This window comes from Phyllostomus hastatus, unplaced genomic scaffold, assembly GCF_019186645.2.
Source record: "Phyllostomus hastatus isolate PE091 unplaced genomic scaffold, TTU_PhHast_1.1 phas_scaffold_129, whole genome shotgun sequence".
Taxonomy (NCBI): domain Eukaryota; kingdom Metazoa; phylum Chordata; class Mammalia; order Chiroptera; family Phyllostomidae; genus Phyllostomus; species Phyllostomus hastatus.
Window position 1 is genome coordinate 8,285,159 of NW_025334009.1, and position 23,219 is coordinate 8,308,377.

Genomic DNA, 23,219 nt, shown 5'->3' on the forward strand with positions numbered 1-23,219 from the left:
AGCGGAGGTGGTTTGATCCTGGAGGCGGCGGGAGGCAACGGTTCGCTCCGCAGTTCTGTGGCAGGAACTGCTCTTGGAAGCCCAGGAACACTGCCGCCAGTGCACAGCATGGGTTAGACTCAGAATACACCTCCCTGGGGTGCCTTTCGAATGAAAACCTCCACTCCGCTGTGGGCTGGTGACTGAACACAGTCAGAGCTGGAAAGATGAACACAGCTCCCTGGTGCCTACAACCGAATAAATCGGATCCCTCTTCTCCGACTGCCCCATTCATTTTCAGGAAGGACAAAACCGTAGTTGGACGGTAGCTCAGGCTTTATTCCTCCCCGCAGACGGGGCTGTTCCTGAACAAATCTCCTGCAAGTCTCTTCCCAGGGGCCTTTTCAAGTTTTCACCGGGCAGGAGCTTTTGGTGAATGAAGTCACCGGGGAAGCCCTTTGCTTTGCGCCATTCGTCCTGCGTCATCATAGACTGGCAGGCCGGAGTCCCTGAGCAGCCCCCACTCGTGAAATGCCAATGTGGCACCACCAGCTGCCCCTCTTGGTTTGGAATGTGACGCTAAGAGGTCCCTGCTGTCAGCAGGGTAGCCGTGGGGGCCTTAGAGGGTCGTCAGGCAGACGACCTCCAACAAACAGAACACTGCCATCACCCTGCCCGTACACCCGTCTGGGCCTCCGCCTCCCCCTCTGAGGATGAAGGGTGGACCCGATGGTCTTCAGGAGTCCTGACCACTGACAGCCACGTTCTCCATCCTGGGCACAGAAGCCACTGAGATGACCTGGCTTTCTGTCCCTCCATCTGCTTGGAGTCTGAGTGTTCCTTTTAAACATCCTCATAGAGGCACGGGTCTCAGGCTGAGTGGAGTTAGAACAGGTTGCTACACTTTCCTCATTAGTTTAACAGACATGTCCCTTTTTCTTAACCTTATGTTTTTATGAAATAGCTAACACAGGTAGCACCACCCTGAATGCGGACCGTAGAAGCAAGGCTGGAAAAGGAGGAGCAGGAGAGACAATGAAGGGGTTGATGGAACTTGGCAGCAGGAAGCGGGAGGGAGCCGGAGGGGTGAAAGGTTCGGCGGGTTTGGCCCCTGGGAAAGGACGGGGAGGCTGCTGTGGAGTCGTGCTGGGGCTGCGTGCCTCTCCCCCCTCCATCCGCTGCGCCACGCGGCCTTGGGCAAGATTTGTAATGACTCTCCGCCTGTTTTCTCCTGTGTAAACTAGGGACAAAAATGGTCTCCTACGTAAGGTTGTAATGAGGATTAAATGAGATCATTTCCATCTGAAGCCAAGCACATAATGGAGACGGAACAGATGGTGTCTCTTGCTGTCACCGTGGGAGCCAAGAAGGTCTTCAACGGCCCCCTCCCTGGGTGTTCACGCCCATGCCTGGCCCCTCCCACACCGAGTCAGTGCTGGTCTGCAGGGCCAATAGAGAAGCCGCACAAGGGACAGGGGGAGGGGCCTCTGAGGCTACTGAAGCTAGATCACCACGGTCTGCTTCTGCTCAGCCTCTTGGACCCCTTGCTCTGGGAGGAAGCAAACCAGCTGGAGACGAAGACATTCAAGGGGCCGAGCAGAGAGGGCCACGTGCAGGGGGGCCTCTGAAGAAACCAAACCTGCCATCACTTGGATCTTGGACTTCCAGCCCCCAGTACGGTGAGAAAGTACGTTTCGATTGTTTAAGCCCCCCAGTCCACGGGACGTTGTGATGGCAGCCTGAGCTCACTAACAAAGCCATGCCTGTCCTTTACGTGTGGCCTGGGCTGCCTCACCGCAGGACGGCTGAGTTCCAAAGACACACACACACACACACACACACACACAGAGCAGCTGTATCATTTTTAGGACCTAGTTTCGTAAGTCATAGAGCATCACTTTTGATACACGCTATGTATTAGAAGCGAGTAGTTCAGGCTTGCCACTGAGTCGCTAAGTCATTCCAAGCAAGGGGAATTCGACTCCACCTTTTAAAGGAAGGAGAGCAACATAATGTGCAGATGTGTTTGAAGACCGTCCCCATCGTGACCATCATCACGCTGGTCACATAGATTTGACGATGCTGGCAGGCGGGCCAGGGGGAGCTGTGCCCCAAGCGACTTGATCACGAATGTGGATTTGGAATGTGTGTGTCTGGGGGTCACTCGCACGGAGAAATGTAAAGGCAATGCAACCCCAGGGAATGGGGGCAAGGCTCGGCCTTAAGGAATGCCAAACCCAGCTTGGTGCTGCATAAGTGTTGTCGATTTGCTGAAAATATTGGCAAGACCTCAAAAAGCCAGCTACCCAGCCCACCTTGGGCATTTACTAAAAGGAAAGTACTCACTTCTTCCAGTCTATTAAAGCTTCTACCAACAAACAAAGCACTACCTCACACTCCAGGGCCAGAGTAGGCTTTAAAACATGATGGGCTCATAAAACAAAACATCATCATTGTCTGCAAACTGGGTCCCAGGGACCCACAGGTCATGTCCTTTAGGGTCCTGACCAGAAGATTCGGCTTTGACCAGAACACAAACCCGTGGGAAGTGGGGATGGCTGGGGTGGGCGGGAGCGGTGCGAGGGAAATGGAGACAACTGTACTTGAACGACAATAAAAAAAAAGTTAAAAAACAAAAGAACACAAACTCCATCCACCTCCAGTGACGGGCCGCTCCCCTGGGCTGTCTGGTGCCTCTCTCTGTCAGCTGACCATCACTGGCTTTCTTGCCGAGGACCACGCACTCAGCACAGGGGCTTTTTTTTTTAAGATTTTATTTATTTATTTTTAGAGAGGGAAGGGAGGGAGAAAGAGAGAGAGAGAGAGAAACATCCATGTGCGGTTGCTGGGGGCTGTGGCCTGCAACCCAGGCATGTACCCTGGCTGGGAATCGAACCTGCGACACTTGGGTTCTCAGCCCGCGCTCAATCCACTGAGCTACGCCAGCCAGGGCAGCACAGGGGCTTTTGAAAACTAAAACCAGAGCAGGCCCTGGCCGGGCAGCTCAGCTGGTTTAAGCTTCGTCCGGATAAGCCAAGCTTGTGGGTTCAATTCCTGGTCAGGGCGCAGGGAAGAATCAACCAATGAATGCAGAACTAAGTGGAACAGTAAATCGATACTTCCCTTTCCTGCTCTCTCCACGATCAACAAATAAAGATAAATGAGTGAAACTCAAATCTCTCCCAGCAAAAACTCAAGAGGCCTATAAATGAAGAAATGGAGCATGTGTGTATTTTGAGCGCTGGCAGTAAGCGTCAGACGCAGCAGCCCTGAGAGCTGGGACTGGCTGCCCTTGAGGAGCTGGACAGTCTGCAAGGGGGAGGGGGAGGTCGGGACGATGGAGGTGACGCACAGGAGGAATAGTGTTTGTATTTAAGTAACCTGTCATACCACATTTTTAAAGCACCTACACGTATTACCGCATTTTGTCGTGTATAACGCGCACCCACATTTTGGTGTGTGTTACACATGGGATCATTATATGTAATATAATATTATTTTGTGTGCATTATACATGGGATTGCTATATGTGATGTAATAATGTATTACTTTGTGTCCATCATACACGGGATTGTTGTATATATTATACCCATGATATTGTAATTATTATACCCATGCATAATTAGCATCCTTATTTTTCCTTCAAAATTTTGTTCAACAACTGTGCGTTATACACAGCAAAATACACACTTAATTTGATTTTATAAATAGCATCTGATTATTGGCTTAAGTTGCATTTAAATTTATTATCAGGACTCCCATAATTGCATAAATTTAACACCAAGTAAAACAGCCTCTCCCAGAAAGCAAACTACAATTCCCAGGATCCCGCTGATTACAGAGACGGTTTGTTCCGGATTCAAACTACAATTCCCAGAAATCCGCGAGGCAAGAGGTGAGGATCTGGCCGAGGGCTGGGTGGCTATGCCCGCGACCCTGCGCACACGCACGGACTCCCGCGCCCGGGTCGCTCGCCAGCCGGCGCGCAGCGGGCACCCGCGAGCCTGGCGGTGGCAGACCGGACGGCACGGAGCTGCCTGCGCCCCTCGCCTGGGCCTCCCCGCTCGGAGCAGGCGCCCGGGCTGTGTTGCAGCGGCAGATTCGGACAAAGCTGTCGCAGCTGAAAGCACTCCTGCACGTGTGGGCGAAGGTGGCTTCAACCCCGCGGAGCCCGGGCTGCGGGTGAGACGCGCGCGCTCGGCGCTGGCGAGGGCTTCCCGACCCGGCTGGGTTTGGAGTTGCGAGGTGGGCCCCTAGACATCCCCGGGGGGTGGACGACCGGGCAGCCGGGCCTTGGGGAGAAGGGGAGCCGAGGGGAGTTTGCAGAACGGAGGGGTGATGTGTGATGAGGGCTTAAGGAGGCGCAGGAGGTGGGCAGAGGTCAGGGGGTGGACCCTAAGGGTCCTAGTGTCGTGGGCCCGGGCCTGCCCGCAGAAGCCCTCAGCTCCTGGCATGCGTTGCAGCCGGTCCCCAAGCCCTTCGCCTGGGGGATGATGGTGCGCGTGAGGCGCGGGTGGCGGGGAGCCAGCCGAGGTGTGTGAAGAGGGCCTGCGCCTCCCGAGCTCCCTTTGAAGGCAGTGCCTGGGCAGGCCTGCAGCCGATCCCTGGGCTGCTTGGGGCTCAACGGGGCACGCACTGTGAGTCTGGCCATAAGAGCCTGCCACACGTGCTTGAGGTGCCTGGGTAGCCCCTGAAGGAGGGGCCCCGTGGCCTCTGGGCCGCATGTGTAGGAACCAGTGTTTGGGTCACTGATGGAAATCCTCCGCCAGGGTCTGAGGTCCTCGGGCCAAAGCCCAGCACTTGGTGGTGGGCGCCCGGGTTCTGTTTCTTTCATGCCAACCAACTCGGAGAGCCTCTGCCTGGGGGAGGCAAGGCTGGGCATGGGCGGGGGCGTGGGGGGGGGGGGTGGTGGTTGCCCAGCTTAGCGGGAGGGCACAGACTGAACAGCTGTCCTTCCCCGGATGCTCCCTGTTCGCGTGCTGGACATTCGCACCCTGACTCTGGCTTACTGGCTGTGTGCCCTTAACCAAGTCACTCACCTTGTGTGGGCCAGTTTTGCCCTCTGCCAAATGGGAGTAAAAGCACCCTCATCACCGAGTGGCCATGGCAATTAAATGAAACAGTCCCGACAAGTCGTCAGCCCTGGGTCTGGCTCACGATGTCTGTCTGGCAAATGTCAGCACTGGTGGTTGCAGCCAATAGAAAAGGTTAGCAGTGGTGAGCTCGGAGCCCAGCTCTGTCTTCCAGCGGGAGCTTGCTGCCCTCTCTGCTCTCAGTGGCCTTGGAGAACCTCCAGGTCACCTTTTCACATAACAGATGGGGAGCCTGAGCCCCCCGGAAGGCGCAGCCGGGAAAGAACCTGGGGTCTCTCTTCCCCGGGGATGGGCAGCCCCTCGGGGAGGAAAGTGGAGAATGGAGATGCCCAGCCAGGAGGAGGGCGGGGCGCTGGTGGCCGGGTCCCCGCACACCCTGGCCGTGTGGGCCTCCTGGTGGCCTCCACATGGCGGGCTGTCAAAGCAGCTGCGGCTTTCTTCATCCTGGCCAGGAGGTTGGCAAGCTCTTGCTCTAAGCTTCGCTTTAGAAAATATTTAGCTACAAACAAAGGCTTCCCGTGACTATATTGAGCTAACTGGAAAATTAAATTACCAAATGCTTCATTCCCCAAGGATCCTCGTCTCTCCCAGTTTGGTTGTGAGTGGATACCCTCCCCCAGGACCCGCTCAGCACCTGAGGGGCTTTGTACACCGGTGTACAAAGGACGAGTGTGAAAGGGGGGCCCACACGTGTCACCACGGGCTGCGGAGTCACACTTGGGCTTGAATCCCAGCCCCACCATTTAATGGCTGTGTGACACGGGGCAATTCGCTTAACGGCCCTGACCTTGCGCCCTCGAATGTGAAGTGAGTAAGTGAGATAATGCTCATAAAGGGCTTCACATTGCTCCCGGCGGAGAGTAAGGGCCAGCAAATGGGACTTGTTCCGTCGTTATTACGACGAAGAACAATGATACAGAAATAATTGTCAGGCAGTGTGCTTGGCTTGTCTTGTCTCTTTGAATTCCCAGAACCACCCTGGAGAGAGAGGTGTCCTGTCTGCTCTTCAGACCAGGATGTGGGGGTGGGCTGGGGTGCAGAGCCTGCCCTCACAGACGCAGAAGAGCAAATCCTGCGTGACGCTGCGTGGGTGGTGGATCTGAGTCAGTCACACTTATATAGACGCGGAGAGTGGAGAGTGGTCACCGGGGCCTGCGGGGAGGGGACGGTGGGAAGGTCTCAGTCAAAGGGCGCAAAGTTTCAGGTGCACCAAGGACTGCAGCTTAGAGACCTGCTGGGCCGCACAGTGGCGACAGTTAACGACGCGTGTACATTGCTGTACACTTGAACTCTGCTAAGGGGTAGGTCTGATGTGCTAAGTGTTTCATCACAGGACATTGGCAGTCACAACAAGAAGGCAGGAGGGAGCGCGTGCAGCTGGCGGACAGGCCTGTGCAGATGGCGGCGATGGTTTCACCGGCGGATCCTTATCTCCGGGCCCTCACGTTGCGGGCATGAATTATGCACGGCTTTCTGCGCCTGAAAAGGAAGGAGAGGAGGTGATCTGGCGTCACGCTGCTGGCTGCCGCCGAGCGACAGGACAGGAGCTCACTTCCTGGCATCTTGGCTCCGGAACCGGTGCCGTTTAACTCTCCACCTCCCGGTCTTCGCCGCTTTGTAGCGCAGTCGTGGCCCGGGGCAGCCTGCCCTGCTAGGGCCGGGGGTGTTCTTGGACCACGTGGAGACGCCGCCGGACTCAGCAGCCTGGCTGCGTGTTTCCTGGCCCCGTCTGAGGTCCTGTGAGGCTGGAGGGGGCTGTCCACCGGTGCGTCTGGGAGCCGCAGTGTCAGGAAGGGGTGGCTGAAGCAAGCGAGGACCCACAGGGCTGGGGGAAGGTGCCGTCCAGTGAGACGTGGAGGGCTTGGCTATGAGAAGAAGTGGTCTTGCTGAGGAGCTGGGAAGGGTCTCGGAACTGCCTTCCTCTCTCTGGGCCTGCTCTCTCTGCTTTTGGGATGGGGGGAGGCCCACCCATGATGAGCCTGGACGTGAGGAGGAGCCATGGGCTGGCCAGCACACAGCAGTTCTAGGCTTGGTGGCCCGTGAGGGCCCACACTGCCCCTCAGGGCCTCTTCTCCAAAACAGGATGGAGCCCATCGCTTCTGAGGGCTCTTTCAGCTCTAAAAGTGGGATTTTGTGACTCTAAATTGATGGCTCACCCGTCTCGGCACGGCACCAGGTCAGGGGTGATAATGGTCACGGCAGCGTGCACCCAGAGGTCCTTAGGGGAGTGAGAGGCTCGCATGGAGCATCCAGCCGGGCTGTAAGCGGGCACCGTGAGGACCCGGAGAAGCGGTCCAGCCTTGCTCTGTTCCGGGGGCTCGTTACTCAGGGGGCCCGCCTCTCCCCGCCAGTGGGGAGGGGCATGCGACACAAGCTGCCGCTGGATCTGGCCTCTCCCTGTGTCTCCCCCTGGTGGCTGCTTCAGGCCCTGGGCTCCACCCTCCCTCCCGTTTATCTGGGGCCGAGAAAACCGGGGGCAGATCTTTGCCACTCACACACGCCCCAAGCAGTGCCGCTTGTGCGAGGGGGAGTGGGCTGGGGAAACTTTCCTCCAGAGGGGACTCTGAGTGTGGCGGGCCTCTCCGTGTGCCCTGGCGTGTGGCCTTGTGCATCATCTCGGCCGAGGCTGGGGACAGGATTTACTGAGCCTCCATGGAGGGGGTGGGTCATCCCCTGTTGAATCGGCTGGTCACCCCGGGCTGGACAGAAATGCCCTGCTGGGTATCGGGAAGCAGGGAATTGCAGAATTGGGGAGTGTTAGCAAAACCTCCGAGCCGTTCTCGTGAACACTGAGCTCATTCGTGTAAGAATCCCCGGGACACACAGGTTCCTGGGCACCCCTCAGAGATCCTGGGTCAGCAGGCCCGGGGGAGGCCCAGGAGTCTGCATTTCCCATATCCCAGGCGCTGCTGGTCCTGGGGCCCACCTCCAGTCCCAGCATGAGCCCTGCCCGGCCGGACCCAGGACCAGCCCCGCTCCGTGCCTGAGAATTCGCCCTCATAGGGTGACCTGGTTTTGCTGGCCTCCCTCCAGGCAGGGACCCACCGAGTGGCTGGCCCCTCCATGTGCAAACAGCCCCAACTCTTAGAGAGTCCTCTTCCTGCCTGCCTGCTGGACGCCTCCTCCCTGCAGACTTCACTACAGGGCCTGGGCCAGCCCACACCGCTACGCTAGGGGCAGGGGCAGGGCGGCAGTCCACTGCTGGGAATTAAGTGTGTGCCCGCAGTCCATACACATGCCCAGGGGCCTGGGTTGCATGTGGCATCACCATGCACACGCGTCCAGTCCGTCAGAAAGGGCTACAGCCCCCCCCCCACCTTGGGGTACCCTTGTTCTTGCCACACAGCCCCTCGGGTGTCGGAAGACTGACTGCCCAGGGTGCGGGGCGTCTCTTCCTTGGAGAAGTGCCCTGCCTGCTTCTTCAAGGATCCCCCCGCAGGACAGCGGTTCCTGACCTTGACCATGCCGGAATAGCGTCGTCTTTATGGTTGAGCCCGTAGGCTCTGATTCCTGGCAAAGGTGCACAGCCAGAGTACGCTCGTGAGGAAACATCAGGCACATTGAGAAAAAGACTGGGAAGGAGCTGACCCTCACTCTTACCACAGTCAAGGCCACGAAAGTCAAGGAGAGGCCGGGGAGCCGCCCCCGACCGGAGGGGACTAGAGAGACCTGATGACGGGGTGCCACGCGTCACCCTGGGTCGGGTTCTGGGCTGCAGGCTAGGGACCACAGATTAACAATCATTGCACACCAATGTTAACTTCCCGAATTCGTGTTGCATAAGAGAACGTTCTCTTTCTCAGGAAATCCGTGTCGGAGTATTAAGGGCTAGAGGGGCAAGATGTCTACAGCTTATTTTTAAACGGTTCAGGAGAGACAGGGAACGACAGAATGTGTCAAATTAACAGTTGGTGAATCTGTAGGAGAGTTCTTTGTATCATACATGCAACTTTGTGTAAGTCTGGAATTACTTCCAGATAAAAAGAAGAAAAATCAAGATCACAGATGCCGTCGCCAGCCTGCCTGGGTTCGAGCCTCCTGGTCGTTTCCTGTGTAGCTTTGGGCAGGTCCAGACTCTGGAGGTGCTTTTACCATCTGTGTAAAGTGCAGGTTGTTGTGAAGTGGAGAACCTGGCACCTAGTAACTGGCCAGCAATGCTGCTGCTGCTGCTGCTGTTGTTCTTAGGATGCTGAAGAGGCCAAAGGAAAACCCAAGCCAGCCCTGACTGGTGTGGCTCAGTGGGTTGGGTGTCATCCCACAAAGCGAAACGTTGCCGGTTCGATTCCCCGTCAGGGCACATGCCTGGGTTGCAGACTCGGTGCCTGGTGGGAGGCGCGTGAGAGGCAGCCGATGGATGTTCCTCTCACACATGGATGTTTCTCTCCCTCTCTTTCTCCCTTCCTTACCCTCCCTCTAAAAGATAAAGAAAACCCAAGCCAAAGCCTGTCACCTCCCTCCCTTTGAGGATGTTGCGTTCCAGGCTCCCTGGGTGGCTGGCAGGGACCACTGGTGCCTTGGCCCCTGGTCACACAGCTTCCCCTGCAGAGCCTGGGGCCCTGGCAGCTCTGTCCCCCATGTCTTCCCCTGACACCCATGCCCACGCTCCCCGGTTTCTACCTGCCTGGTTGTGCAGGGCCCGGCCGCCACTGCCCGAGGATGGGTGAAGAGCCTGGCGGCCTCAGGACTTGCTGAGCAGGCAGGTGTGATCGCTGGGCATAGCGGTGCCTGCTGTGGACTGTAGCGGTCACTGCTCATGGGGACATGTGAGCACTTAGCGGAGATGCTTGTCCTATCCCCCACGACCACCAAAATACCTTCAACCCCTCTCTGAACACACCCTTGCCCCCCCAGGTTGATTCTCTGGCGGGCCCCAGCCCCGACCAGGGCACCTTCCTGTCACGCACCTGCGCACTGTGCGCACTTCATGCATCTGTGAATTTGTATGCTTCCTATGATGAGTTGTTCTCGGCCTCTCTTGACGTGGCAGTCCTCTCAAACCGGCCCCGGGGGCCCTCTGGCTGTGTGTCCACAGTGGGGTCTGAGCATCCCTGGAAGAATGGCTCTTGTCTGAGTTTGCAGTTTCACCTAGAGAAGCCGATGCAGGCGTGTTCCGGGTCTCGTGTTGGAGCATCTCAGCAGCGGCTCCCAGGATGCTGCTCCTTGCTGGCGTCCCTGCTTCCGGCCACACGGGGGCGCCGTCGCGCCGCTCCCGGATGCGGGAGAGGACCCACACAGGCAGCTGTAACTTGCAGGGGACTCACGGGTGCCGAGCAGAAACCAGATGGTGTCAGAGCAGGCTGTGTGGCGGAAGGTTTCTGCGTTGGGAGGCTGGGGAGGGGGTGCAGGCGAGCCGGAGGGAGGCTGGGCTCGCCGCCGCCACCCTCACTGTCCTGCCTGGGCGGAGGTCCTTGGAGGCTGGGCTGTCCTCAGCCAAGCCTGACGTTGTCCACCGCGCCGAAGTCCCACGGACTGGGATTCTGTCGGGGTCCCCCTCTTTGAAGACATTCCATCCCCCTTTGCTGATGAGGAAGCCGAGTCCCAGTCACCAGCTGTGAACCTAGGACCCACGTCTCCAGCTCTGCCTCAGCTTTGCCCTTTAAACAAAGCAATGATTGATGTTAAGGTTTAGTCTAAGAATGTGAGCGCTTAACTGAGTGTTAAATGTGCCCGCCCAGTTAATCGCCAGGTTTTCCAAGGAGCACACAGAGGCTGCCGACATTTTGGCAAAGGGTTAAAGACTTATATCGGAAAACCCGTGGCCCTTCAAATGTCTAATCTGGGGGCACATTCCGGCAGTAGGTGGCCAGTCCCAGTTTTATGTGCTGCTTCTGGTAACAGTAAGGGGTGGGAGAGATCATTCTGAGGACATCTGAGGTTATCGGAACTGGTTTGCGCTTTTCTGACTGATGGGATGCGAGACACATCCATGCAGGACCAAAAGCCTCCGTCCATAATTCAGCTTGAGTAATCTAGGCCGCAGCTGCCAATGCAGTGCTTCTTGGGGACGAAACAAGCGTGCTGTAACTCTTGGTGAGCATTAGGAACAGCCCTTGGGAGTGAAACTGTTGGAAAATTATGTGACACCCTGCGTGGACGCTGCCTTGGCCGGTGGGTCTTCTGCAGCCGGGGGCTGGAGGGGGCTGGAGGGGGCTGGCAGCCCCTGAGCTCCACCACCCTGCTCCCGGAAGAGGGGCCGGTGCACAGCAGCTGGTTCTGGCTGTCGTGCAGCTGGGGCCTCGGGTGCAGTGGGGCGGCCAGCAGCCCCAGCCCTTGGGCCTGTACCTCATCTTCATTCAATGCGAGTGTAGTTGCTGGAAGTTACCCGTTAGCACAGTTCACGTCTTAGGTGGATTTCTGTCTCCCCTGGAAAGGCCCGCAGAGTAGTGTGATGGACTGAGTTGTGTTCCCACAAATTCACGTAGTCCAACCCTAACCCCCCAGAGGCCTTTCAGAAGGTAATTAAGGTTCCACGCGGTCCTCAGGGCGGGGCGCTGGCCAGGTGGGGCTGGTGTCCCTGTGAGGACAGGGAGAGAGACCACAGGCCCTGTCCCCTGTGCACACCCAGGGAAGAGGCTGTGAGCAGACAGTGAGCCAGCCAAGGACAGAGGCCTCAGGGGAGACCAGACCTGCTGACACCTTGATCTTGGACTTCTAGCCTCCAGGACTATGAGAAAATACTTCTGTTGTCTAAGCCCCCAGCCTGAGGCCCTTAAGGGTTAGGCGGCCCGAGCAGACTGCTACAAGTAGGTAGCTGCCTGCCTGCCCAGCCCTGTTACCCTGCGCTGTGCCCTGGGTGTTCTGTCCCCAGTCACACGGCCCAGGCACTGGCAGACCCAGAACAGTGACAACTGGCCTGGAGAAAGGGGACGTCCCTGGGGCTGCCGCCCACTAAGCGACGTGGTCTGTTCACCATTTTTTTAAAAGATTTTATTTATTTATTTTTAGAGAGAAGGGAAGGGAGGGAGGATGAGAGGGAGAGAAGCATCAGTGTGTGGTTGCCTCAACCACTCGCACACCCCTTACTGGGGACCTGAGCTGGCCCACAACCCAGGCATGTGGTCTGAGTGGGAATCGAACCAGCGACCCTTTGGTTCGCAGGCCGGCGCTCAATCCACTGAGCCACACCAGCCAGGGCCGCTGGTTCACCATTTTGAATCTTCCTCTTGGGAACTGTGTTCATTATCCAGGAACGTTTTATCCGGTGGTGGGGGAAAGCCCCTTTGATCTTCTCCAGAACTAGGGGTCTGATTAACGTACTTCCTGCCTCCATCGGTTCCCCTTTGAAAACCTTCCTGAGGATTTTGATTGATCTTTCAGTTCTACTGGTGTATGCCAAGCAGCATGGGGGGTGGGGACCCCGAGGGGAGTGTGGGTCCCCTGAATGGCCATGACTGCCCCAGCACTTGCTGTTGGCTTCGCCCCACATCACTGGGGGTGACTTCCCAGCAGGTGAAAGTCTGAGGGTGGCTCTCCATCTGTGTCCGAGGTGGTGAAATACCGTCTTATCTGTGGAATTCATGTTGCCCCGGAAGCAGACCCTGAGGCAGGGGCTCAAGTGCAAGGAGACTGTTTGCACTGGCTCCCAGTAAACATGAGTGGGGGAGCGGAGGAGCGAGACAGGGGAAGGGACGAGGTTGTGCGTCAGGCCCGTCACCACCACGAGCAAGCGCTTCGTCCTTAGGTTACTCCGACAGCCGGTGCGAACCTGCCTCGGCGCTCTCGCACCCGGGAGGGTGGTGTCCGTGCATCCGTTCCCACCGGGCACCGGTGCGGGCGCTCTGGCTGGTACTCGGTCCAGTCAGAAACCCAGGCACTCTGCACCGGGGCCCTGTGCTTCAACATGCACGGTTTCCAGCACGATATTCTGTCATCCCCCGGAAACCTTCCTCTCCACGCTTCCCCGGAAGGGTTCCCGAGAGCCCGCAGGGCCCAGGGGAGGTCCCTGTGCACGTCCTGCCTGCTGTGAGCACCAGCCTGGCGGCCCAGGGGGTGGATGGAGGACGAGCATCAGTGACAAACAGTCCCCTCCCATCCCCAGTCTCCAAGACTGGCTCCTGCCACGTTGCCCATTTGCCCCACAAGTTCCCAGCCCCCCTGGGTCACCTGGTTCCCATAAGCTTTGCCCCAAGGCCTGAGCTCAGTGGACTGGCTGCTGCCCACAGTCCCCCAGGCCCAAGGGAAACCCTGGCCTCCTTCCTGCCTGCGGGCCCCGCCCCACATCGCCCCCCTGCTGCCAGCCTGCCTTCACCGCAGCGCACGTGTGTGCGAGAGGGACAGGTAGCAGAGTGCCCACCGGAGAGGTGAGTGAGTACCCAGGGCTGAGACGCCCACTCAGGTTGGAGGTGCTCTTTGCCCTCTTCTCTCCTTGTTTTCCTGGGGGTGGTGCTTTTTGACAGTCCCAGGTGTATGGGTTTTAGCTTCACTTTGTGTTGGAAACTGCTCTCTGTATGATCAGAGCAGAACATGCATCCGCTTGTGCCGTGCAACCTGCCTCTCGTGCCCCCAGGGAGAGCTTCATCGTTTACCGCTTCTGAATATCGCTTTATGAGTCTTCTACTCTCCAGAATTCTGCATTTTTATAGTTATTTCTTTGATTCTTTATTGGGGTTGTTTGTTTGTTTGTTTGTTTGTTTGTTTGTGGCCTAGCCCAAAGCCCAGGTGAAGAGATGTGCACTGCCCTGGGGAAGCGGTGGGGTCTGATCCACTGTACTGCCTGCGTGCGCAGCGGCGCCCGGGTCCCCTGCGGCGGCGGGGCCCCAGAGCCAAGCCCCGCGCCTGGCCCACAGCGCCAGCCACAGACAGACGGTGCCAACACCTGTCCCCTGTTCTTCTTTCCTGTAGGCTTTCGCCCGTCGGTGCTCAGGGTGCCCGCCGGCATGGCCTGTGACACTTGGCAGCCGCCGTCGCCTCACTAGCGCCCCCACACGGGCGGCGGCGTTAGGATGCAGCTCTCCGCCGTGTTCAACGCCCTGCTGGTGTCCGTGCTGGCGGCCGTGCTGTGGAAGCACGTGCGTCTGCGCGAGCATGCGGCCAGTCTGGAGGAGGAGCTGGCGCTGGGCCGACAGGCGCCCGAGGCGGCCCCGGCGCTGAGGATCGACTACCCGAAGGCGCTGCAGAGCCTGATGGAGGGCGGCACGCATATGGTGTGCACGGGGCGCACGCACACCGACCGCATCTGCCGCTTCAAGTGGCTCTGCTACTCCAACGAGGCGGAGGAGTTCATCTTCTTCCACGGCAACGCCTCCGTCATGCTGCCCAACCTGGGCTCGCGGCGCTTCCAGCCGGCGCTGCTCGACCTGTCCACCGTGGACGACCACAACACCCAGTACTTCAACTTCGTGGAGCTGCCGGCCGCCGCCCTGCGCTTCCTGCCCAAGCCCGTGTTCGTGCCCGACGCGGCCCTCATCGCCAACCGCTTCAACCCCGACAACCTCATGCACGTCTTCCACGACGACCTGCTGCCCCTCTTCTACACGCTGCGCCAGTTCCCCGGCCTGGCCCGCGAGGCGCGGCTATTCTTCATGGAGGGCTGGGGCGAGGGCGCGCACTTCGACCTCTACAAGCTCCTCAGCCCCAAGCAGCCCCTCCTGCGGGCTCAGCTGAAGACGCTGGGCCGGCTGCTGTGCTTCTCCGACGCGTTCGTGGGCCTGTCCAAGATCACCACCTGGTACCAGTACGGCTTCGTCCAGCCGCAGGGCCCGAAGGCCAACATCCTCGTCTCCGGCAACGAGATCCGGCAGTTCGCGCGGTTCATGACGGAAAAGCTGAACGTGAGCCAGGCGGGGGGCCCGCTGGGTGAGGAGTACATTCTGGTCTTCAGCCGCACGGAGAACAGACTCATCCTGAACGAGGCGGAGCTGCTGCTGGCGCTGGCCCAGGAGTTCCAGATGAAGACCGTGACGGTGTCCCTGGAAGACCACGGGTTTGCTGACGTCGTGGGGCTGGTCAGCAACGCCTCCATGCTGGTCAGCATGCACGGGGCCCAGCTGGTCACGGCCCTCTTCCTGCCGCGGGGGGCCACCGTGGTGGAGCTCTTTCCCTATGCCGTCAACCCCGACCACTACACCCCTTACAAGACGCTGGCCACCCTGCCCGGCATGGACCTCCACTATGTCGCCTGGCGGAACATGGCGCCAGAGAACACGGTCACGCACCCTGAGCGGCCCTGGGACCAGGGGGGCATCGCCCACCTGGACCAGGCGGAGCAGGCCCGAATCCTGCAGAGCCAGGAGGTCCCGCGGCACCTCTGCTGCCGCAACCCCGAGTGGCTGTTCCGCATCTACCAGGACACCAAGGTGGACGTCCCGTCCCTCATCCAGACCATACGGCGCGTGGTGAAGGGCCGCCCGGGGCCGCGGAAGCAGAAGTGGACCGCCGGCCTCTACCCGGGCAAGGTGCGGGAGGCGCGGTGCCAGGCGTCCGTGCAGGGCGCCTCCGAGGCCCGCCTCACCGTGTCCTGGCAGATCCCCTGGAACCTCAGGTACCTGAAGGTGCGGGAGGTGAAGTACGAGGTGTGGCTGCAGGAGCAGGGGGAGAACACCTACGTGCCTTACATCCTGGCCCTGCAGAACCACACCTTCACCGAGAACATCAAGCCCTTCACCACCTACCTGGTGTGGGTCCGCTGCATCTTCAACAAGCTCCTCCTGGGACCCTTCGCAGACGTGCTGGTGTGCAACACGTAGCGAGCGTGCGAGGCCAGGCCCCGGGGGGGGGGGGCGGCTCCCCTGGCCCAGGGTCCCTGGGCCCGCCACCCCCACCTCCCCGGGGTGGCTTCTGGGAGGCGTTGGTTTACTGATTGAGCAGGCCTGCCCCAGGCCTGTGCCTCTGTGTCTTCTCACTGCGCCTGGGGTGCGGGGTCCGCAGCACTCCTCTGTGTCCTGTTGCCGTGGGACACTCCGGCCCCTGTCCCCTTCTCCCGTCCCGAGCATCCACACCCCTGGAGAAGGTCCTTAGGGGGAGGAGGGGGAGGGAGAAGGAAGGTAAGAATCCCATGGAACCTCTTTTTCTCAGTGATCATGTTGGTCCCTACCGAGTCTTTCTGGCCAGTACCCAGGTTTCTGGAAACGACAAGTAACCGACCATGTGGTGGTTTGGGCAGGCGGGTTGTCAGCTTCCGTCACCGTGAAATTCACCTGTAGCCCAGTGCAGGGACACGCATTAAATGCTTCTCAACATCTTTGTCAGGTTTTTTATTGGCCAGCAGGAAGTAGGACTGGGAGATGCCCTCTGGTCCCAATTGTCGACCACAGGGGTGCGGCAGAGGGACAGCGTCAAGTACTGGGAAGCCGGGCTGGCTGATTGGATTTCACCTTGACTGCCGGCTGAAGATCACAGTTCTACCTAAGTGGGACGGAAGCCTAGGAGTGGGTGGGGGAGGGCGTGGTGAGGAACAGCAGTGACCACCAGCGGTTCTCGGGGTCTGCCGGACATCTGCATGCAGGAGGGCATGACAGACACCCCTGGCAGGGGGTCCACTCAGAAGGACATGGGACAGGACGCTCGGCGGGGTGGCGGGGCAGTGTCAGGCGCTCGTCTTCCACGGGAGAGGGGTCCTCACGCCAGTCCAGAGTCCGTTCTCTCGCCCCCACCCAAGGGACTGCTCAGGGGTGAGGAGACGAGACCCACGGTGGGACTGTGGGGGACGCTTTGGCTCAGAAGCCCCACGGAAGCCACTGTCACTCACACAACTCCCAGCCCTAGTCCCCAGGGTCCCTCGGGGGACAGGACCGGCGTGAGAGCCCCCGCCCACTCCCAGGAGTTGGGTTCATCTCTCTGGAGCCCCTCCGCCCAGGCGTGGCTCGTCTCGCAGAGGTCGGCTTCACGGTCAGCAGTGTCACCAAACACACCTGACATTGCTTCTGCCTTACCTGGCTTCCATGCGCACAGGGCTGGAGAGTCACCCCGGGTCACATCTGTCCTTACAGGAGAAAGAGTCCTCACCTCTCCTTCAAAGGGAGGCTCTGCTGCTGGCCCGACTCCTGCAGAGGAGAAGGGGGGGAGGGGGTCAAGGAGGGAGTCCCAGCCCACAGCTCAGCTCTGAGAGGTGTGCACCAGGATAATCGGGCCCCTGAGCGGAGGTTGTCTGCCCTATGCGTGTCCAGTCCCTGGCTGCGAGCCACCGTGGGAAGGGTGGCCACAGTGCCGGTGTGGGTTCACGGCAGGAGACCCGAGGGGCAGGTTGTCGTGGTCAGCATGTGCCTCCATGACATTTTACCCAGAATGCCTTTCCCCCTAACTGGACCCTCCCCCACCTGCCCTCATCCCGGACTGCCGCAGAAGCCACCGTGACACGGCCGTGCAGTGGGAAGTCTCGGACCCTGCCGGGGCGGGGGTGGCACGTCCACGCAGCAGTCCCACTAAAGACACGTCTCAGCTACCGCTTCTCTCAGTGACTCTGCGTCTAGATACACACCCGGGAAGCGAGTGCCCATGTCCCCAAAGGACGGGCACAAAACTAGTCCCAGTGCTGACCGGGCGGAAGCTGCAAACAACCCAAATGTCCACTGACAGGTAAATTCACGCACAGCGCACGACAATGAAAAGAGAGCTTTGGGCTCGTGCAACGATGTAAATCTCACAGACAGACACATCAGACCCAAAATATATACTGTGTGGTTCCATTCGTGTGAAATCCTAGGACGAGAAACCCATCTGTGGCAATGAGGGTCAGAACGGAGGTTGCTAGGAAGGACTGGATGAACACGGGTGGGGGGGCGGGGTCTGGGAGGTCGGAGAAATCTTGATTTGAGTTACAGGGTTGCTGTAACTCGGGGTTACATGGTGTGACTGGCTGTCCGTGTAAGCCAGCATCAGCTTGCCCTGGAGGTTAGTGGGCCTCACACGCTGTATATACGCACGTTGCCCCTCGGTGACAAAGGGAAAACTCAGCTCAAGGGGTGGGGAACCCCGTGTGTGTCCCCTCCGGCCCCCTGGTGATTAGCCCTGCCACATGCCCCAGCTCCAGCTCCGCTGCCCGCGGGTCCTCCGGTAAAGCACTCTGCCCCCACAAGGGGGCGCCCACCGCTCAGTGCGGGTGTCGGAGTCCCTGCAGTGACCCAAGGGGCTCCGGCGGTTCCTGGGTTCCGTGAACCAGCGGGTTTCTGCCTGTGTCCAGGTCACTTTCTCCGAATCGGAAATCCTGCCTTACGTGAAGCCTCGTCCTGGTACTCTTTTCCCTTAACGTCGTAACATGAACCCTCCCCACGTCACCAAACATGCTTCTTGGAAGGCAAGGCTCTGGCTGGCTGGAGAACTTACCAGTGCGTGGCCTAAGAAATGGGTACCCTTTCCCCAAGTCCCACCCTTGGACAGCCCTGAGTATGGCTGGCTCTTCTCTGGCATCTTTTTTTAACGTATTTTTTTAATTGATGTTTTGCTAACTTGTGAAATACACGGGACTTCAGTGTAGAAATCCCTGAGCTGGACAAACGCGCCGGCCCCACCCCTCCGCGGTGTGGATGGCATCCACCGTCTCCATATTTGCACTTTTTTCCACTTCAGAAATTTAGCAGGCAAGATTTCTTTGTTATTATGTAGGAATTATTAAAGTGTGGTTACCATTAAGGGCATTATTTCTCGAGGCCGTTTGCTTTAAACCTGCCTCTTCTTAAACACAACGGCCCATCAGTGACTCGGGTGAAGGTTCAGGCGGGAGACGGGGAGCTGGCTGCTCAGGGAGCCCCTCCCACCCGCCGCCCGTGGGCCGCCTCCTCCACCAACAAGGCAGCCCGGTGCGTGTCCCGGCCCGGCTCCCCTCACTCATGTCCGGCCACCTCTGGGGCTCCCCGGGCTGCCGGCTGCCGCCTGTCTCTCTGCCGGGCACCGCCGTCTCCTCCCCGAGGCCTCCCCGGGGAAGAGTCCTGCCGTCCAACAGTTGCCCCAGCCCGTCACCTTCCACGTCCCTAGGACCAAACCTGAACTGTCTCCGCTGTGGAGTGAAACCTGAGTTTCCACCTAGAGATGCCTTCCTCGCTGGTTAACTTCCTCAGAAACCCGGTGGCTCTCCTTTTATCGGCTGGACAGAACCAGAGGTTACCCAGCTCTCCCACTCACCCTCAGAAAGCCTCCGGCCCCCGTACCCAAATGCCCTACCAGACCCCACCCCCAAAGGAGCCTCCCCTGAGCAGTGCTCACCAGAACCCCAGGTGGGCCCGCAGAGGTCTCCGGTGAGGGGCAGGAGGGCCGGTGATGCCCAGTCGAGGGGGCACTGCACGCTGTCCCTCCGAGGGGTCATAAGAAGTCCGCCCTCTGCCTGCCTTGGGGCAGAGTGCAGGCAGTTTCAAGGGGAAGAAAGGCCAACGTCCATGGAAAAGTCCCCAACCACAGAGACAGCCCTTGCCTGCAGGTGGTGGGAGTGGGCCCACAGCAAGGGTCTTACCTGGGCCGGCTGGCGAGCCTCGGGCATTCCAGTGGGATGTCCAAAAGCCCAGGCCACTGAGGAACATCTCAGGGTGTTCACTGAGGTCTCCATCCCCTCCCGTGTCTCCTGTGGCCTCCTCTGACCTCCTCGGGCCCGCAGCTGCATCCGCGGTTACAGGGGCCTGCGTTCCAAACACAGTGCCAAGGCACGCGCTCTGACGACCAGATGGAACATGCAAAACCGGGCCCGCCGCCACACATCTGGGCCGTGTGGCCGCCACAGCACACGGCCTCTGACTGCTTCCAAATTGTGTGTTCTCCGGGGGGATGTGCTCAGTAAGATTTTTAGAATGAATTGGGGGAAGGGAGGGAGAGAGGGAGGGAAGGAGGGAGGGAGAAAGAGAAGGGTGGGAGGTACGAGCAGAGGCTCTGGAGTCAAACAAACCTAGGTTCAAATCCCAGCTCCACCAGTTATCTGCTCTGTGATCTCGGGCAAGTAACTCGACCTCTCTGAGCGTTGGTTTCCTTGACTGTCAAATGGGAGCAGTAAAGCCTACTTGGAGTTGTTTTGAAGGTTTGCAATAAGGAGCACAGGTAAAGCTCTTGGCATGGAGGCCGCTGTCCGTGTTCAACTCATGCCGGGCGGTACCCCCAAGTTCACAGCAGAGTCTTCAGCCTCTCTCAGCGGCCACGGGCAACTCGCTCCCTGCCCAGCTGAGCGTCTTCATCTGCAGTGAGGGCCTGCAGCTGGGGCTGCTGTAGGCGTTTTAGGAAGTCATCTGGGTAAAGCACCACACCTGGCTTATAACAAATTAGTCATGACAGCTCTGGAATGCCTTACCCCAGCCCTGGAGGTCAGATGATCCGAAAACCTGAATTTTTCAGATAGAGAAAGGTGCCAGGTATGCAGTCTTCCTGGCAGGGGCTGGGGTTCCACCCAGTAACTGCCCACGGAGGTGTCTCTGCCGCGAAACACGAATATCCACACAGCGTGGGACCAGAGTTCTGGCGCCAGCCGACTGAAGAGGCTTTCCACGTGCAGAGCTTGGGGGCTGCTGGAGTTGCACCCAGGGCATCCTGGACCTCTGCTCCCGTCATCAGCCTCTGCTGCTTGGAAATGCCATCGTTTTCCTTGGAATGGCCTTTTGGGGGCAGGTGCAAAGGAACAGGGTCAGGCCTGGGCGAGGCCAGTCGGGCAGCCTAGTGGCAGCGGCTGCCGCGGCCTCACTGGCGCGCTCCGTCAGGGCTCTCGCTGAAGGCCGGTCCGCGTGCAGTGGAGCAGACACCCCTCCCACCCCGCCCCTGCCCTGCAGACCGAGGCAGCTGCTGCCTTGCAAGCATCTGGCATTGGCGGGCACGTCCTCGCCCCCACCCCTGGCAGTTCGCTTCCCTTGGCACATGCTCCTCGTTCCAGAGGTAATGGCAGGGGGCACACAGAGCACGCAGTGCACATGCGGAGGCTGAGCGTGCTTTTTGGAAAGGATAAAAAGCAGATGAAGTTTCAGGTGTGCAGGAAAGACGCAGTTCGTAGACTGAGCAGACTTTCCAGTGAAGAGCAACGGGCGGGGAGCCAAGCGCACGTGACCGAGCTTGGCCAGAGCCTCCACTGGCCGCTCGCTCCACAGTCCAGGGAACAGGCGGCCTCCCCATCGGCCCTGAATCCAAGGGGGTCAGAGGAAGAGGCGCTGCAGGCCAGGCGGGAGAGCGTGGTGGGAGCGGCTTTTACTGCTGGCCTTGGGCTCCAGAGGAGTTAGCACGGCTCCTGCCTGGGTTCGAATTCTGGCCCTTCCGCCTACAAGCTGGGTGGCCTTGCACGAGTTACTTACCCCCTCTGTGCCTCATCTTAAAGTGGAGGTAATAATCAATCACATCTGCCCACCAGGTTGTGGTGAGGCCAAGTGCTTCCAATCATGGGAACCACGGTCACCGTGGCTGGTACACAGTCACCGGTCATGAAATGCGAGTGGACTATGCGAGTGGGTTTTTCTTTTTTGAAAAAGTCAGTAAACTAAGCACACAAATAAACTTTTTAAACTTAATAAAAGATATTTATCAGAAACTATCTCTCTGAACCTGAAAATACTCAATGGTGAGATTCCACAGGTATTCCCATTAAAGTCAGGAGTAAGATGAGAATGTTCACTGCTGCTGCTATCATTCAAGTTCACCCAGAGGTCCCAGCCAAGGTAGTAGGACAACAAAAATAAGTAGAGGTCTTCATAAAGCACACACATTCACACACACGCATTTATGAAATAAAAAAGTAAAATTATCATTATTTAAAAATTATGTAAAAGAAATTCTAGGTGAATACTAGAATAAAGCAGAGGAGATTATTTCAATAATCTGGAAATAGGAAGGCATGAAACTCAGAAGACTTAAAAGGAAAGTCAAACAGACCTGACTCCATGGAAATTGAAATTTTCTACTTGGCAGAAGACACCATAAACAAAATCAAGAGACAAATGACAGGCTGGAAGGAAATATTTACAACAAAACCAACAGGAAAAAGACTGATTACACTAATTAGACTCAAAGATCTCTACCAAATTAACAGGGAAAGAACAAACATCTCAAGAGAAAAAGACAACTCACAAAAAAGCAAATATAGAGAACTAGTGAATCATTGAAAAGATAACTTCATTGATGATTACGGAAATACAGTTTTAAACATAGGTGTCCTATCTGTTGAGTAAAAAGGAAAAGTTTGAGCACAGCCAGTGCTGACGAGGTGGCGGGAAGACATTCAGGCCCCTCCCTCCCTCTTTGTCGGGGTAGAATTTGACACCACCCTTTGGCAGTTTCTCTCCAAAACAATAAATACTCATACATACCCTTTGATGCGGAAATCCACTTATGCAAATAGAGCTACCGGAAATAACAGCACACCACGCAAAGACGTTCACGGCAGCATTGTTTATACCTGGTGAAAAGTAGGAGCCACCTAATGTTCATCGTAATGAGAATAAGTAAAGCATGGCCTGTCCCCGCCTTGCAGTTCTGTGTAGTCACTGATAATAATTGAGTCCCCCTGCCCCATGTGGCTCAGCTGGAGGGGCATTGTCCCATGAAGCAAAAGGTGGCCGGTTCTATTTGCCGTCAGGGCATGTGCCTGGGCTGCAGATTCAGCCCCTGGTCGGGGCGCCTACAAGAGGCAACTGATTGATGCCTCTCTCTCTCGCATCAATGTTTCTCTTCCTCTCTTCCCCCCTTCCCCTTTCTCTAAAAACAAATAAATAAATAAAATCTTGAAAAATAAAACTTTCCCTGTTAAAAAAAAAGAACTGGGTCCACTCAGGTGGCTGACACAGAATATAGAAAACAGTAAAATAAAAGAAGGGAGCTGAGAAACATAAGTGACACTGCTTTCATTACAGTTTCACTTGCACGGAGTGTCAGTGTGAATAAAATCTCTAGGAAGTTCGTGGGACTTTCTTACATTTTATCTTCTGTGCTTCTATTATTTATGAAATTTGTTGTTGGTGAGTATGTGCTATGTTTATAATTCTTAGACTAAAAACATGGCTGAATGAGAACTGAACATCCAAAGTCTACGAAGACAAAACGTTTGGTGTTTCCTTTCTCAGACCTGAGTCGGCTTTCGGCCCGAGCGGTTCTGGGCCACGAGGACAACTCTGTGAAGACCCTCAGCTCAGCTCAGCTCACATACATGTGTGGGCATGTACACATGTCACACATACATGTCTACATGCATACACACACCGTTGTCCAGCTCTACACAGGCATGTGGGGTGCACAATTTTACAGTACACGGAACAGTCCACA

At 57.6% G+C, this 23,219-nt stretch overlaps 1 protein-coding gene across 1 annotated transcript; it reads left to right on the forward strand.

Moving 5' to 3' along the window:
* Positions 1–3,868: 3,868 nt before the first annotated feature.
* Positions 3,869–16,249, forward strand: POMGNT2 (protein O-linked mannose N-acetylglucosaminyltransferase 2 (beta 1,4-)). Its single transcript, XM_045856937.1, has 2 exons — positions 3,869–4,161; positions 13,914–16,249. The coding sequence occupies exon 2, from the start codon at positions 14,015–14,017 to the stop codon at positions 15,755–15,757; it is 1,743 nt and encodes a 580-aa protein (XP_045712893.1). The 5' UTR covers positions 3,869–4,161; positions 13,914–14,014; the 3' UTR covers positions 15,758–16,249.
* The last annotated feature ends 6,970 nt before the right edge of the window (positions 16,250–23,219 follow it).